This window comes from Pseudophryne corroboree, chromosome 1 (genome assembly GCF_028390025.1).
Source record: "Pseudophryne corroboree isolate aPseCor3 chromosome 1, aPseCor3.hap2, whole genome shotgun sequence".
Taxonomy (NCBI): Eukaryota; Metazoa; Chordata; class Amphibia; order Anura; family Myobatrachidae; genus Pseudophryne; species Pseudophryne corroboree.
The window spans coordinates 576,704,789-576,720,364 of NC_086444.1; the positions used below are offsets into that span (position 1 = coordinate 576,704,789).

The 15,576-nt window shown below is 46.5% G+C and overlaps 1 protein-coding gene across 1 annotated transcript in view; it reads right to left on the bottom strand.

The window, feature by feature from the left end:
* Window positions 1-273: 273 nt before the first annotated feature.
* The window catches only part of LOC134923354 (thioredoxin-like), a 78,021-nt gene continuing 62,718 nt past the window's right edge, over window positions 274-15,576 (bottom strand). Inside the window, exons 4-5 of the mRNA XM_063920748.1 lie at window positions 4,742-4,807; window positions 274-923 (exon numbers count right to left, since the gene is read on the bottom strand). Of these exons, the coding sequence (XP_063776818.1) occupies window positions 861-923; window positions 4,742-4,807 (129 nt within the window). The 3' untranslated portion in view covers window positions 274-860. The remainder of the gene's footprint in view (window positions 924-4,741; window positions 4,808-15,576) is intronic.

A 15,576-nucleotide genomic window follows, 5' to 3' on the forward strand; every position in this document is an offset into this window, starting at 1 on the left:
GTGACATTTGCATATTCTTGCACAGCTGCTGCATACAGAATCGCACCTCCAAAGGCATTTCCATCCATCTCTGAATCAGGCCCTTAAAACAAATGTATCAGCAATACTTGAATGCAATTATACCTACATACAGCAAAAATCTCTAGTGCTCCCTATCTCTTACAGGGGATGAAGTATAAAGCAGGCCTGCTCAATGGTGTCCATCCCACCCGCCAACAGAAAAAGTATAATGTCTTTCTTTCCCCAAGTGTAATGACAAAGCACGCCAACAGCTTTTTAACAACTGATCACGTTCTTTACTAGAGATCATAAAATCATTACATCGAAAAATTCATGTTGGAAGATGTATTGGAAAATGTTAGCAGTAAAGTATCATCTAACGGATCTAACGGATCAGAATACAATATTTAACAAGCTCGTATATAAAAGCCATGAAATGTTTCCTTGAAGTGGTCTTCATTCTTACGTCAGTCCATTAAATAGCAAAGAATTATACACTATGTAGTTTGGGGAACCAGTTGGTCTTCATGTTAAATTTCAGTTTATGACACTGTCTACCAGCAAGCTGGGAGTTGTACTTCAATTATCAGATAAATGCTCCTGTTGAGAAACAAAAAGCTGATATCCATGTCCATAAGAAAATAAACTGATCTGGTCGTTTATTTTCGATTGGCAGGCTAGACTCTTTGGTTAAACCCTCTGTTTGCAGCCATTAAAAACCATACCAAATGGGCCCCATAAAATTTGGTTGTTCAGACTGACTCCAGAACTGCTCTAGACCGGTATGGCTGTTCGACCCTCAATCCAAAGCAGCATCTGGGGTGGGCAACTTGTTGTCACTTCATGGGCATGAAAGCATCTCACATGTGTTTGGCAACTAGAGCTTCAAGCTTTGCAGGATCAGCTCCACGTAGTTCCTCAATCTGTAATATAAAACAAACCATGTAACTATATTAATTTCAAGGAAGCTAGCATGGTTTGAAACATTTTAAGTTTGCTTTAGCATTATATCCACACATGGGTGGAAATTGACTAAGGTCCCGATTTGATTCGAGATTGCATTTTCGGCCGAAAATGCATCTCGGAAATTTACTAAACACAAATCACGGCAGTGTTGGGGCAATTCATATTGAGATACACTGCTGTCCACACAAATATCAATTGACCATCGGTCAAACACGGTTGTTTGGTCACATACACCTCATACAAGACGGAAATTTACTAAGGATTTGTATTCTTAATCATTGCCTACAATAGCCAAACACTGCCGGAAAAGCATGGAATTCGTACAGAAATAGAACTGTCAAATAGACCTGCTTTTGGCTGACGTGTTTGTAGAATCATGCTTCTCTGTGTAAAAGTATGTGAAATAGTAAAAAAAAAAAAAAATATTTGTGGGTAAGCATAACCAGACCTGGGCTCTTTGAGCCGGTCCTGGTTGTTAACATACCAGGGTAAAAATGAGTAGGGGTCCCCAGTATTTATACAACCAGCACCGGGCTCTTGAACGGGTTCTGGTTCCAAAAATATTGGGGACAAAAAACGTAGGAGTCCCCTGTATTTTTAAAACCAGCACCAGGCTCCACTAGCCAGGGAGATAATGCCACAGTGGGGGACACTTTTATGTAGGTCCCTGCGGCCGTGGAATTAACCCAACTAGTCACCCCTGGCCGGGGTTCCCTGGGGGAGAGGGGACCCCTACAATAAAGGGGTCTCCCCCCCCCCTCCAAGCATTCTAGAGCCAGGGGTGAAGCCCGAGGCTGTCCCTTCCATCCGTGTGCTGTGGATGGAGGGCTGATAGCCATAAAAAGTGTAAAAAAAAAAAAAAGATTAAAATAAATTTTGTCTTTTGGCGTGGAACTACAGGTCCCAGCAAGCCTCCCCCACATGTTGGTACCTGAAGAACCACAAGTACCAGCAAGCGGGGTATTAAAGGGCCTGCTGGTACTTTTAGTTCCACCCACAAGAGTGACCTCAATTAACCTCATGGTCTACCGCAGACCGCAATATTCCCACTATTGATTATAATGGAGAATCGCGATCCTCCATTATAGCCTACGCGCTCCGCCTGATTGACAGGCCAGGTGCATACAGCCAATCAGGGGAGCGTTATGACGTGGAGCTCCCTGACTGGCTGGCAGGTCCCCAACTGACAGAAGTAACGAGGGGTCCCGCCATTCGGGGAAAGGGGATCTATGTGTAAACATGGATCCCCTTTAAAGTGATGGATCGGTTGTTTGTGTTTTTTGTTGTTTTTTTTTACTCCTGTGGATGCCTACATGGATTGAAGAGGACAGATCTACACAGGATAATAGGCTATAATTTTTTTTTAAAGGTACCTCCGGATTCTATTGGACAAGTGGACGTGAATGGCGGCGTTGGCTGTAGGTAAGTATGTGTAAGTCTGTTTTAATAAATGTAAACTTTCACGGTGTGTGTGTGTGTTTCTTTGAATGTTTATTTTGGTGTGGAATTAAAAGGTACCAGCGAGCCCTTTAATGTCCCGCATGCTGGTAATTGTGGTTCTCCAGGTATGCGGGGGAGGCTTGCTGGGACCTGTAGTTCCACACCAAAAGACAATATTTTATTCTTTTCTTTTACACTTTTTATGGCCACCAGCCCTCCATCCACAGCCCATGGATGGAGGGGACAGCCTTGGGCTTCACCCCTGGCCCTTGGGTGCCTGGAGGGGGGGGGGACCCCACTCCCCCAGGGTACCCCAGCCAGCAGTGACTAGTTGGGGGGTTAATGCCATGGCTGCAGAGACCTACATAAAAGTGTCCCCCGGCTGTAGCATTATCTCTCTGGCTAGTGGAGCCCAGTGCTGGTTTTAAAAATTCAGGGGATCCCTACGTCTTTTGTTCCCCGGATTTTTGGAACCAGGACTGGTCCATGAGCACGATGCTGGTTTTATAAATACTGGGGACCCCTACGCATTTTTTCACCGGTATTTAACAACCAGAACCATCTCAAAGAGCCCGGAGCTAGTTATGCTTAGGAGGGGGGACCCATGCATTTTTTTTTAAACTATTTCACATACTGTACACAATGATCCAGCCACGCTTCATTATGTGATGTCAGCAGTATTTTACTAATCTCTCCCGTAAAACACTGCCCGACAATACAAATTACATCAACATTGGTGAGTGCATATTGAAAAAACACGGTAGTTTAGTAAATTACTGTGTTTTTTCTCAAAAAATTGCAATCTGAAACGGCCACTGTCAGCTGAAATTGATCTCAGCTGAAATCGGCACAATCACAAATCTTAGTAAATATACCCCATTATGTTTTTGGGATGTTCTTTTCATACGTAACAAGATTATTGCAGAAACAGATTAAAAAGGTTGATACCTGTAATAATTTGAATTACAGTGGACATATCAAAGTTTGGAAAGAAAACATACAGAAAAAGTAGTTTCTCAGACTGAAGAGAAAATGTACCATGCAAGAGGCAAACATATGCTTCAGACATTTAGAAACCAAGCATAACCCTAACTTCCCCTAACTAAAGCATGGACATGTATTAAATATAGAATTTAAATTCTCTTTCTGTACAAACATGAAAGAATGGAGCAATAAAAAAAAAAAAGGAAGATCCCGACAGTTCAGTGGTCTTTATAACACAATATAATTCTTGCGCACCCCATATTAGAGAAATAATTAATAAGAACTGTGCTCTTCTAGAACTGGATGAAGTGCTAAGAACAGCTTTGCCTGATTGTAACAGTGTGGTGTTTAGAAAAGTATAGAACTTAAAAGACAAATTAGCTCCAAGCTTCTATAAGAGGATCAGTGCTAAGCTGCACACATATCTTGGTTACCACCAAAACACTGTTTTTGCCGCTGTGGTAGAAAAATGGCATACATACCAAATATACAGTAAAGCCACGTATTTTCAGTCAACAGTCTTAAAAAAGAAACGTGCCATCACTAGTTTTCCTAGCTGCATTTCTACATGGATTGGACATGAGTGAGAGGATAAAATGCAGGACACAGAGAGTCAGTGATTGGAAGAACTTCAGATAAAGCTGTGACTTCTGCCAGGTTCAGTGAGAAGATGCATATTGACCTTGCTGTGTGGGTTAATGATAATTGGGTAGCTGCAAGGTGCTGAAGAACTAGTGGCAATGGCGTAGGGTCTGAATTCCACCACCGCTCCCCCCCCCCCATACCATGAAGTTTGTTAGCTAGAAATTATCTCTGTTCCAATACTCTAACACCCAATTTTGATTCTAACCAATATCTAGTATAAATTTTAACTTTGCAGGAGTTTGTGTATTTATTAACTATAGAATACATTGGAATACTCCAAGGATTGGGGTGCCTATGTAATAGGTTCTGAAATTATAAACCGCCAGGATTTCAGTGACTTTGGCGCTAATATTAAAACTTCAATAACTTCTACTGCCGATTCTGCATTATAAACAGATTGCCGCTTTAAATTTAGCAGCAAAAACTCGCTGAAATCCTGCTGGTTGCATAATCTCGGAACCTATTACATAATCCCCATAAAATCACAGGAATTTGAGGGATTAATGAGATCGATCCTCATTAATCACTTTGGGGAATATACATGATAGGCCAGCACAGAGATACCTCTGAGGAAAATGCCCAAAAGAAGCAGAGAAACGCATCAGTCCCTCTGCCGAGAAACTTATCTGGAACACTTCATAGTCTGGTAAAATGAACTGGTAACCACAAAGGGTTTCCTATGTCAGAAAGCATATGTATGGCTTACCTTCGCTCCGTTTTTGTAAAAGTGGAATGTTGGCATAGCTTTAATGCCATTGGCTCCTGCTATATCCTACAAAGACAGGATAAATAATAAGTGCACAAGACATAATATAAAAATAAATAAGAATTAAAGTCAACTATTCATGCAATATGACCCACAGGTCATCAACAATCAACAGAGACACAAATATTGGTGCTGGAAAGGCAGAAATATCAAGTTATAAATAATTAACTTTTGAAAGGTTACACTTCAATGGAGGAACCATAGAAGAGGTCACCCATCAAAGCAGGGTGACAATGACTGACATCTCTCCTGATGCACAGAGTACTATACAGTCACAGCTTGAAATTTTATCAGCTCTTATGTACATGCTGCTCTTGGTTCCAAATAGAGCTTTATATGGAGAAGAACCATTATCACATAGACATTGCTGGTCTACTGGCTGGGGTAATGTCGAATATTCCTTATTTATACCCACTACAGTGGGCATTCTACATTATATGTACACACCCATCAGTTATAACATCAAAACCAATAAAAGGCAGAGTAAATAAAAATGATTATCTAATTAAAATGGCACCTGATGAGGAGTGGGATATAATAGGCAGCAATTGTCAGTACTTGAAGTTGTTGTATTAGGAAGCAGGAAAAATGAGCAAGTGTAAGGATCTGAGTGACTTTCACAAGTGCCAATTTGTGATGGCTAGACAACTGGATTCTCCAAAACGGCTGGTCTTGTGGGGTGTTCCCGGTATGCAGTGGTTAGTACCTACCAAAAGTGGCCCAAGGAAGGACAAAGGATGAACCAGAGACAGGGTCATAGGAGCCCAAGGCTCATTGACATGCGTGCAAAGTGATGTCTAGTCCATCTGGTCCAATCCCACAGAACAGCTACTGTAGCACAAATTGCAGAAAAAGTTAATGCTGGCTATTATAGAAAGGTGTCAGACCACACAGCAAATCGCAACTTGCTGCATATGAGGTTGCGTACCCACAGACCGGTCAGAATGCCCATGCTGACCCCTGTCCATAGCCAAGAGCAGCTAAGATAGGCATAGCTTCAGAACTGGACCATGGAAGAAGATGGCCTTGTCTCGGCTTGGCATCGGCCACTGTGGGAGACCCGCTTCTCACCACTCCGAGGGCTGTGTGGCAGTGTGTGGGGTTGCTGGAGGTCGAAGGCCTTGATGCCAGGTGACACTGGGAAGTCCAGTGGTGGTGTCTTCTTGCCGTCTCTGGGCATAGGCACCGCCATGCTGGTACCATTCACATGACTGGTCTGAAGCAATCCGGGACAATCAGCTTCCCAGCTGATCGTAGCAGCCAATCCCTATTCCCCATTAGGTATAAAAGGGGTAAATCAGAGTTTCAAGTCGACAGTGCAACTCTGCTTTCAGCCTAGCAGCATGTTTGAAAGATCTCCAGTGGATTTTCCAATTAGGTGATTCCAGTGTTTTATTTCAACCTGGGCACTCACTGGCTCCATCTGTTCCAGCCGATACTCCCAGCTCTATCGGTTGCAGACAATATATCTATTCCTGTCGGTTCCAGACAATATTCCTATCTACATCGGTTCCAGTCGATAATTTCAGCAACATCGGTTCCAGTCGATATTTCTAGCTTCAATGGATCCAACCGATACTCCTAGCTCCATTGGTTTCAGCCAATATCCTAGCAACATCCGTTCCAGACAATATCTCCGCTCCATTGGTTCTAGCCAAAATTCTAGCAACATCGGTTCCAGCCGATACTTCTAGTAACATCGCTGCCAGATGATATTCCAGCACCATCGGTATTAGACAATATTCTTGCATCTCCAACTTCACAGCCACATCTTCCAGTTACTCCAGCAACTGCTTCACATTCTGTCCATTGCAATAATCAGCCAAGTTACTACAAATTCAATCTAGTGCCAATGCTGAGTGACCCAGACAGGGTCTAAACCTCCTTGTGGAGGTCCCTGGAGAAAACCAACGGCAAGTTAAACTTTGCGCCCCTGTTCTGGGTTTCGGCCAACTACTCAGTATTGGTTCCAGTACCAGCAGTTTATGAGTAAAAACTAAATCAAGCCAGCTACTTTCACGTTACCCATTTTTGAATCCGCACCAGTTAAAAAATAAGAATTTACTTACCGATAATTCTATTTCTCATAGTCCGTAGTGGATGCTGGGGACTCCGTCAGGACCATGGGGAATAGCGGCTCCGCAGGAGACAGGGCACAAAAAAGTAAGCTTTTAGGATCACATGGTGTGTACTGGCTCCTCCCCCTATGACCCTCCTCCAAGCCTCAGTTAGGTACTGTGCCCGGACGAGCGTACACAATAAGGAAGGATCTTGAATCCCGGGTAAGACTCATACCAGCCACACCGTACAACTTGTGATTTGAACCCAGTTAACAGTATGATAACAACGAAGAAGCCTCTGAAAAGATGGCTCACAACAATAATAACCCGATTTTTGTAACAATAACTATGTACAAGTATTGCAGACAATCCGCACTTGGGATGGGCGCCCAGCATCCACTACGGACTATGAGAAATAGAATTATCGGTAAGTAAATTCTTATTTTCTCTAACGTCCTAGTGGATGCTGGGGACTCCGTCAGGACCATGGGGATTATACCAAAGCTCCCAAACGGGCGGGAGAGTGCGGATGACTCTGCAGCACCGAATGAGAGAACTCCAGGTCCTCCTTAGCCAGAGTATCAAATTTGTAAAATTTTACAAACGTGTTCTCCCCTGACCACGTAGCTGCTCGGCAAAGTTGTAATGCCGAGACCCCTCGGGCAGCCGCCCAAGATGAGCCCACCTTCCTTGTGGAGTGGGCATTTACAGATTTAGGCTGTGGCAGGCCTGCCACAGAATGTGCAAGTTGGATTGTGCTACAGATCCAACGAGCAATCGTCTGCTTAGACGCAGGAGCACCCATCTTGTTGGGTGCATACAGGATAAACAGCGAGTCAGATTTTCTGACTCCAGCCGTCCTTGAAATATATATTTTCAAAGCTCTGACAACGTCCAGCAACTTGGAGTCCTCCAAGTCGCTAGTAGCCGCAGGCACCACAATAGGCTGGTTCAAGTGAAAAGCCGAAACCACCTTAGGCAGAAACTGAGGACGCGTCCGCAGTTCTGCCCTGTCCGAATGGAAAATCAGATATGGGCTTTTGTACGATAAAGCCGCCAACTCTGATACTCTCCTGGCTGAAGCCAGGGCCAGTAGCATGGTTACTTTCCATGTAAGATACTTCAAATCTACCGATTTGAGCGGCTCAAACCAATGGGATTTGAGAAAATCCAAAACTACGTTGAGATCCCACGGTGCCACTGGAGGCACAATCGGGGGCTGCATATGTAGTACACCTTTGACAAAGGTTTGTACTTCAGGCACTGAAGCCAATTCTTTCTGGAAGAAAATCGATAAGGCCGAAATTTGAACCTTAATAGACCCCAATTTGAGGCCCATAGACAATCCTGCCTGCAGGAAATGTAGGAATCGACCCAATTGAAATTCCTCCGTTGGAGCCTTCTTGGCCTCACACCACGCAACATATTTTCTCCAAATGCGGTGATAATGTTGTGCGGTCACTTCCTTCCTGGCTTTAATCAAGGTAGGAATAACTTCCTCTGGAATGCCCTTTTCTTTTAGAATCCGGCGTTCAACCGCCATGCCGTCAAACGCAGTCGCGGTAAGTCTTGGAACATACAAGGTCCCTGCTGAAGCAGATCCCTTCTTAACGGTAGAGGCCACGGCTCTTCCGTGAGCATCTCTTGAAGTTCCGGGTACCAAGTCCTTCTCGGCCAATCCGGAGCCACGAGTATTGTTCTTACTCCCCGTAGCCGTATAATTCTCAGTACCTTTGGTATGAGAGGCAGAGGAGGAAACACATACACGGACTGGTACACCCACGGTGTTACCAGAGCGTCCACAGCTATTGCCTGAGGGTCTCTTGACCTGGCGCAATATCTGTCCAGTTTCTTGTTGAGGCGGGACGCCATCATGTCCACCTTTGGTTTTTTCCCAACGGTTCACAATCATGTGGAAGACTTCTGGATGAAGTCCCCACTCTCCCGGGTGGAGGTCGTGTCTGCTGAGGAAGTCTGCTTCCCAGTTGTCCACTCCCGGAATGAACACTGCTGACAGTGCTATGACATGATTTTCCGCCCAGCGAAGAATCCTTGCAGCTTCTGTCATTGCTCTTCTGCTTCTCATGCCGCCCTGTCTGTTTACGTGGGCGACTGCCGTGATGTTGTCCGACTGGATCAACACCGGCTGACCCTGAAGCAGCGGTTTTGCCAGGCTTAGAGCATTGTAAATCGCTCTTAGCTCCAGTATATTTATGTGAAGAGACGTCTCCAGGTTCGACCACACGCCCTGGAAGTTTCTTCCCTGTGTGACTGCTCCCCAGCCTCGTAGGCTGGCATCCGTAGTCACCAGGACCCAGTCCTGTATGCCGAATCTGCGGCCCTCTAACAGATGGGCACTCTGCAACCACCACAGAAGAGACACCCTTGTTCTTGGTGACAGTGTTATCCGCTGATGCATGTGCAGATGCGATCCGGACCATTTGTCCAGCAGATCCCACTGAAATATTCGTGCGTGGAATCTGCCGAATGGAATTGCTTCGTAAGAAGCCACCATCTTTCCCAGGACTCTTGTGCATTGATGTACTGACACATTTCCTGGTTTTAGGAGGTTCCTGACAAGTTCGGATAACTCCCTTGCTTTCTCCTCCGGGAGAAACACCTTTTTCTGAACAGTGTCCAGAATCATTCCCAGGAACAGCAGACGTGTCGTCGGGGTCAATTGAGATTTTGGAAGATTCAGAATCCACCCGTGTTGTTGAAGCACTACTTGGGTTAGTGCTACTCCGACTTCCAGCTGTTCTCTGGACCTTGCCCTTATCAGGAGATCGTCCAAGTAAGGGATAATTAATACGCCTTTTCTTCGTAGAAGAACCATCATTTCGGCCATTACCTTGGTAAAGACCCGAGGTGCCGTGGACAAACCAAACGGCAGCGTTTGAAACTGATAATGACAGTTTTGTATCACGAACCTGAGATACCCTTGGTGTGAAGGGTAAATTGGGACATGCAGATAAGCATCTTTTATGTCCAGGGACACCATGAAGTCCCCTTCTTCCAGATTCGCTATCACTGCTCTGAGTGACTCCATCTTGAACTTGAATTTCTGTATGTACAGGTTCAAGGATTTCAGATTTAGAATAGGTCTTACCGAACCGTCCGGCTTCGGTACCACAAATAGTGTGGAATAATACCCCTTTCCCTGTTGTAGGAGGGGTACCTTGACTATCACCTGCTGAGAATACAGCTTGTGAATGGCTTCCAATACCGTCGCCCTTTCTGAGGGAGACGTTGGTAAAGCAGACTTTAGGAACCGGCGAGGGGGAGACTTTTCGAATTCCAACTTGTAACCCTGAGATACTACCTGCAGGATCCAAGGGTCCACCTGTGAGCGCGCCCACTGTGTGCTGAAAATCTTTAGTCGACCCCTCACCGCCCCTGAGTCCGCTTGCACAGCCCCAGCGTCATGCTGAGGGCTTTGTAGAAACCGGGGAGGGCTTCTGTTCGTGGGAAGTAGTTGCTTGCTGCACCCTCTTACCCCTTCCTTTGCCTCTGGGCAAATATGACTGTCCTTTTGCCCGCTTGTTCTTATAGGAACGAAAGGACTGCGGCTGAAAAGACGGTGTCTTTTTCTGTTGGGAGGTGACCTGAGGTAAAAAAGTGGATTTTCCGGCTGTTGCCGTGGCCACCAGATCCGATAGACCGACCCCAAATAATTCCTCTCCTTTATACGGCAATACTTCCATGTGCCGTTTGGAATCCGCATCACCTGACCACTGTCGCGTCCATAAACTTCTTCTGGCAGATATGGACATCGCACTTACTCTCGATGCCAGAGTGCAAATATCCCTCTGAGCATCTCGCATATAAAGAAAAGCATCCTTTAATTGCTCTATAGTCAATAAAATACTGTCCCTATCCAGGGTATCAATATTTTCAGTCAGGGAATCCGACCACACCACCCCAGCACTGCACATCCAGGCTGAGGCTATTGCTGGTCGCAGTATAACACCAGTATGTGTGTATATACTCTTCAGGGTAGTTTCCAGCCTCCTATCAGCTGGATCCTTGAGGGCGGCCGTATCAGGAGACGGTTACGCCACTTGTTTTGATAAGCGTGTGAGCGCCTTATCCACCCTAGGGGGTGTTTCCCAGCGCGCCCTAACCTCTGGTGGGAAAGGGTATAATGCCAATAACTTCTTTGAAATTAGCAGTTTTCTATCGGGGTTAACCCACGCTTCATCACACACGTCATTCAATTCCTCTGATTCTGGAAAAGCTACAGGTAGTTTTTTCACACCCCACATAATACCCCCCTTTGAGGTACCTGCAGTATCAGAGATATGCAAAGCCTCCTTCATTGCCGTGATCATATAAGGTGTGGCCCTATTGGAAAATACGTTTCTTTCTTCACCGTCGACACTAGATTCATCTGTGTCGGTACCTGTGTCGACTAACTGAGGTAAGGGACGTTTTACAGCCCCTGACGGTGCCTGAGACGCCTGGACAGGTACTAACTGGTTTTCCGGCCGTCTCATGTCGTCAACTGACTTTTGCAGCGTGCTAACATTATCACGTAATTCCATAATTAAAGCCATCCATTCCGGTGTCGACTCCCTAGGGGGTGACATCACCATTACCGGCAATTGCTCCGCCTCCACACCAACATCGTCCTCATACATGTCGACACACACGTACCGACACACAGCAGACACACAGGGAATGCTCTTATCGAAGACAGGACCCCACTAGCCCTTTGGGGAGACAGAGGGAGAGTTTGCCAGCACACACCAAAGCGCTATAAAAATGTATATAAACAACCCTAAAAGGTGTTGTTTCTGTTATATGCGCTTAATATATATAAATATCGCCAAAATATGCCCCCCTTCTCTGTTTTACCCTGTTTCTGTAGTGCAGTGCAGGGGAGAGTCCTGGGAGCCTTCCTCACAGCGGAGCTGAGCAGGAAAATGGCGCTGTGTGCTGAGGAGAATAGGCCCCGCCCCCTAAAACGGCGGGCTCTTCTCCCGGAGTTTGCGATATATGGCAGGGGTTAAATACATCCATATAGCCTCAAGGGCTATATGTGATGTATTTTAGCCATAGAAAAAGGTATTATACATTGCTGCCCAGGGCGCCCCCCCCCAGCGCCCTGCACCCTCAGTGACCGCTGGTGTGAAGTGTGCCGACAACAATGGCGCACAGCTGCAGTGCTGTGCGCTACCTTATGAAGACTGAAAGTCTTCTGCCGCCTGTTTCCGGACCTCTGGACCTCTTCAACTTCGGCATCTGCAAGGGGGGTCGGCGGCACGGCTCCGGGACCGGACTCCATGGCTGGGCCTGTGTTCGATCCCTCTGGAGCTAATGGTGTCCAGTAGCCTAAGAAGCAAATCCATCCTGCACGCAGGTGAGTTCACTTCTCTCCCCTAAGTCCCTCGTTGCAGTGAGCCTGTTGCCAGCAGGACTCACTGAAAATAAGAAACCTAAAAAACTTTTTCTAAGCAGCTCTTTATGAGAGCCACCTAGATTGCACCCTGCTCGGACGGGCACAGTATCCTAACTGAGGCTTGGAGGAGGGTCATAGGGGGAGGAGCCAGTACACACCATGTGATCCTAAAAGCTTACTTTTTTGTGCCCTGTCTCCTGCGGAGCCGCTATTCCCCATGGTCCTGACGGAGTCCCCAGCAACCACTAGGACGTTAGAGAAACCTAAATGTAGAATCACATAAACCAAAGAGTGTGATAGTTTGCATTGGCCACATGGATCCGACAGCATGTCAAGGACTTAAGGCCTAATTCAGTAAGAATCGCTTGCATTTTCCCGATGGTCGGGAACTGCGCATGTGCAGAACGGGTCCTGCTATCGCATCGCAGGGATGTGAACACCTCTGCCTGACTGACAGACAGAGGCGTTCGCGTGAAGAGACGGTGCCGCAGAAATGGAATCGCGCCATCCCGGTTTTTCGAAAGTGGCGAAGCGTGGCGAAGCCAAGGAATGCGTTGTGGACTCCGTAAGCTCAGGTTTACTTAGCCTGCCAACGCAAATTAACATTGCGATCGCAAATGCAGGAAGGAGGTGCTATGCGAGCAACTTTGCAATTGCAATCCTTACTGAATTAGGCCCATGGAGGTGGTGCGGGGGCAACTTGGCATTAGGGAGGGGGGGGGGGGTTGTCAGGACAACGCAGGCGTGTCCGGACCATTTGAGGGGGGACTGCTTGATGTCACATACGGCCGCTGCGGGAGGGGGGGTCACGATGCATGTGCTGCATTCGCATTTTTAAATGCGATTGTAGCACTGGACGGCACTTCTTATGCTGGGTGGCCTTGCAGCAGTACAGCCACTAGCAGAATTGGTAAGACATGCTCGGGGTATAAGGGGCCCGATGTTGAACAGTATGCAACAAAAGATCTAATTATATGCAGATGATGTCTTAATATTCCTTATATAACCTAAAGAATCACTTCCTGAACTTTTGGACATTGTAGGTAAATATTCAAAGGTCTCTTAACTACAAATTAATTAGGAATAAAACGGAAGCCCTTCCTTTTGTTTATATTTTATTTTTATTTATTTTATCACATTTATACATTTAACAAATAAGAGGATAATAAGAATTTACTCGCCGGTAATTCTATTTCTCGTAGTCCGTAGTGGATGCTGGGAACTCCGTAAGGACCATGGGGAATAGCGGGCTCCGAAGGAGACTGGGCACTCTAAGAAAGAATTAGGACTACCTGGTGTGCACTGGCTCCTCCCTCTATGCCCCTCCTCCAGACCTCAGTTAGGGAAACTGTGCCCGGAAGAGCTGACACAATAAGGAAAGGATTTGGAATCCCGGGTAAGACTCATACCAGCCACACCAATCACACCGTACAACTCGTGATACTATACCCAGTGAACAGTATGAACAACAACTGAGCCTCTCGAATAGATGGCTCCAAACAATAACCCTTTAGTTAGGCAATAACTATTTACAAGTATTGCAGACAATCCGCACTTGGGATGGGCGCCCAGCATCCACTACGGACTACGAGAAATAGAATTACCGGTGAGTAAATTCTTATTTTCTCTGACGTCCTAATGGATGCTGGGAACTCCGTAAGGACCATGGGGATTATACCAAAGCTCCCAAACGGGCGGGAGAGTGCGGATGACTCTGCAGCACCGAATGAGCAAACTCAAGGTCCTCCTCAGCCAGGGTATCAAACTTGTAGAATTTTGCAAATGTGTTTGAACCCGACCAAGTAGCAGCTCGGCAAAGTTGTAAAGCCGAGACCCCTCGGGCAGCCGCCCAAGAAGAGCCCACCTTCCTCGTGGAATAGGCTTTTACAGATTTAGGATGCGGCAGTCCAGCCGCCGAATGTGCAAGTTGAATCGTGCTACAGATCCAGCGAGCAATAGTCTGCTTTGAAGCAGGAGCACCCAGCTTGTTGGGCGCATACAGGATAAATAGCGAGTCAGTTTTTCTGACTCTAGCCGTCCTGGAAACATATATTTTCAGGGCCCTGACTACGTCCAGCAACTTGGAATCCTCCAAGTCCCGAGTAGCTGCAGGCACCACAATAGGTTGGTTCACATGAAAAGCTGATACCACCTTAGGAAGGAATTGGGAACGAGTCCTCAATTCCGCCCTATCCATATGAAAAATCAGATAAGGGCTTTTATATGACAAAGCCGCCAATTCTGATACACGCCTGGCCGACGCCAAGGCCAACAGCATGACCACCTTCCACGTGAGGTACTTTATCTCCACTGTTTTAAGTGGCTCAAACCAATGCGACTTTAGGAAATCCAACACCACGTTGAGATCCCAAGGTGCCACTGGGGGCACAAAAGAGGGCTGAATATGCAGCACTCCCTTTACAAAAGTCTGAACTTCAGGCAGTGAAGCCAGTTCTTTTTGGAAGAAAATCGACAGAGCCGAAATCTGGATCTTAATGGAACCCAATTTTAGGCCCATAGTCACCCCTGACTGTAGGAAGTGCAGAAATCGACCTAGCTGAAATTCCTCCGTTGAGGCCTTCCTGGCCTCACACCAAGCAACATATTTCCGCCATATGCGGTGATAATGTTTTGCGGTCACATCTTTCCTAGCTTTAATCAGTGTAGGAATGACTTCCTCCGGAATGCCCTTTTCTTTTAGGATCCGGTGTTCAACCGCCATGCCGTCAAATGCAGCCGCGGTAAGTCTTGGAACAGACAGGGCCCCTGCTGCAGCAGGTCCTGTCTGAGCGGCAGAGGCCATGGGTCCTCTGAGATCATTTCTTGAAGTTCTGGGTACCAAGCTCTTCTTGGCCAATCCGGAACCACGAGTATAGTTCTTACTCCTCTCCTTCTTATTATTCTCAGTACCTTGGGTATGAGAGGCAGAGGAGGGAACACATAAACCGACTTGTACACCCACGGTGTCACTACAGCGTCCACAGCTATCGCCTGAGGGTCCCTTGACCTGGCGCAATATCTTTTTAGTTTTTTGTTGAGGCGGGACGCCATCATGTCCACCTGTGGCCTTTCCCAACGGTTTACAATCATTTTGAAGACTTCTGGATGAAGTCCCTACTCTCCCGGGTGGAGGTCGTGTCTGCTGAGGAAGTCTGCTTCCAAGTTGTCCACTCCCGGAATGAACACTGCTGACAGTGCTATCACATGATTTTCCGCCCATCGGAGAATCCTTGTGGCTTCTGCCATCGCCAACCTGCTTCTTGTGCCGCCCTGTCGGTTTACATGGGCTACCGCCGTGATGTTGTCTGACTGGA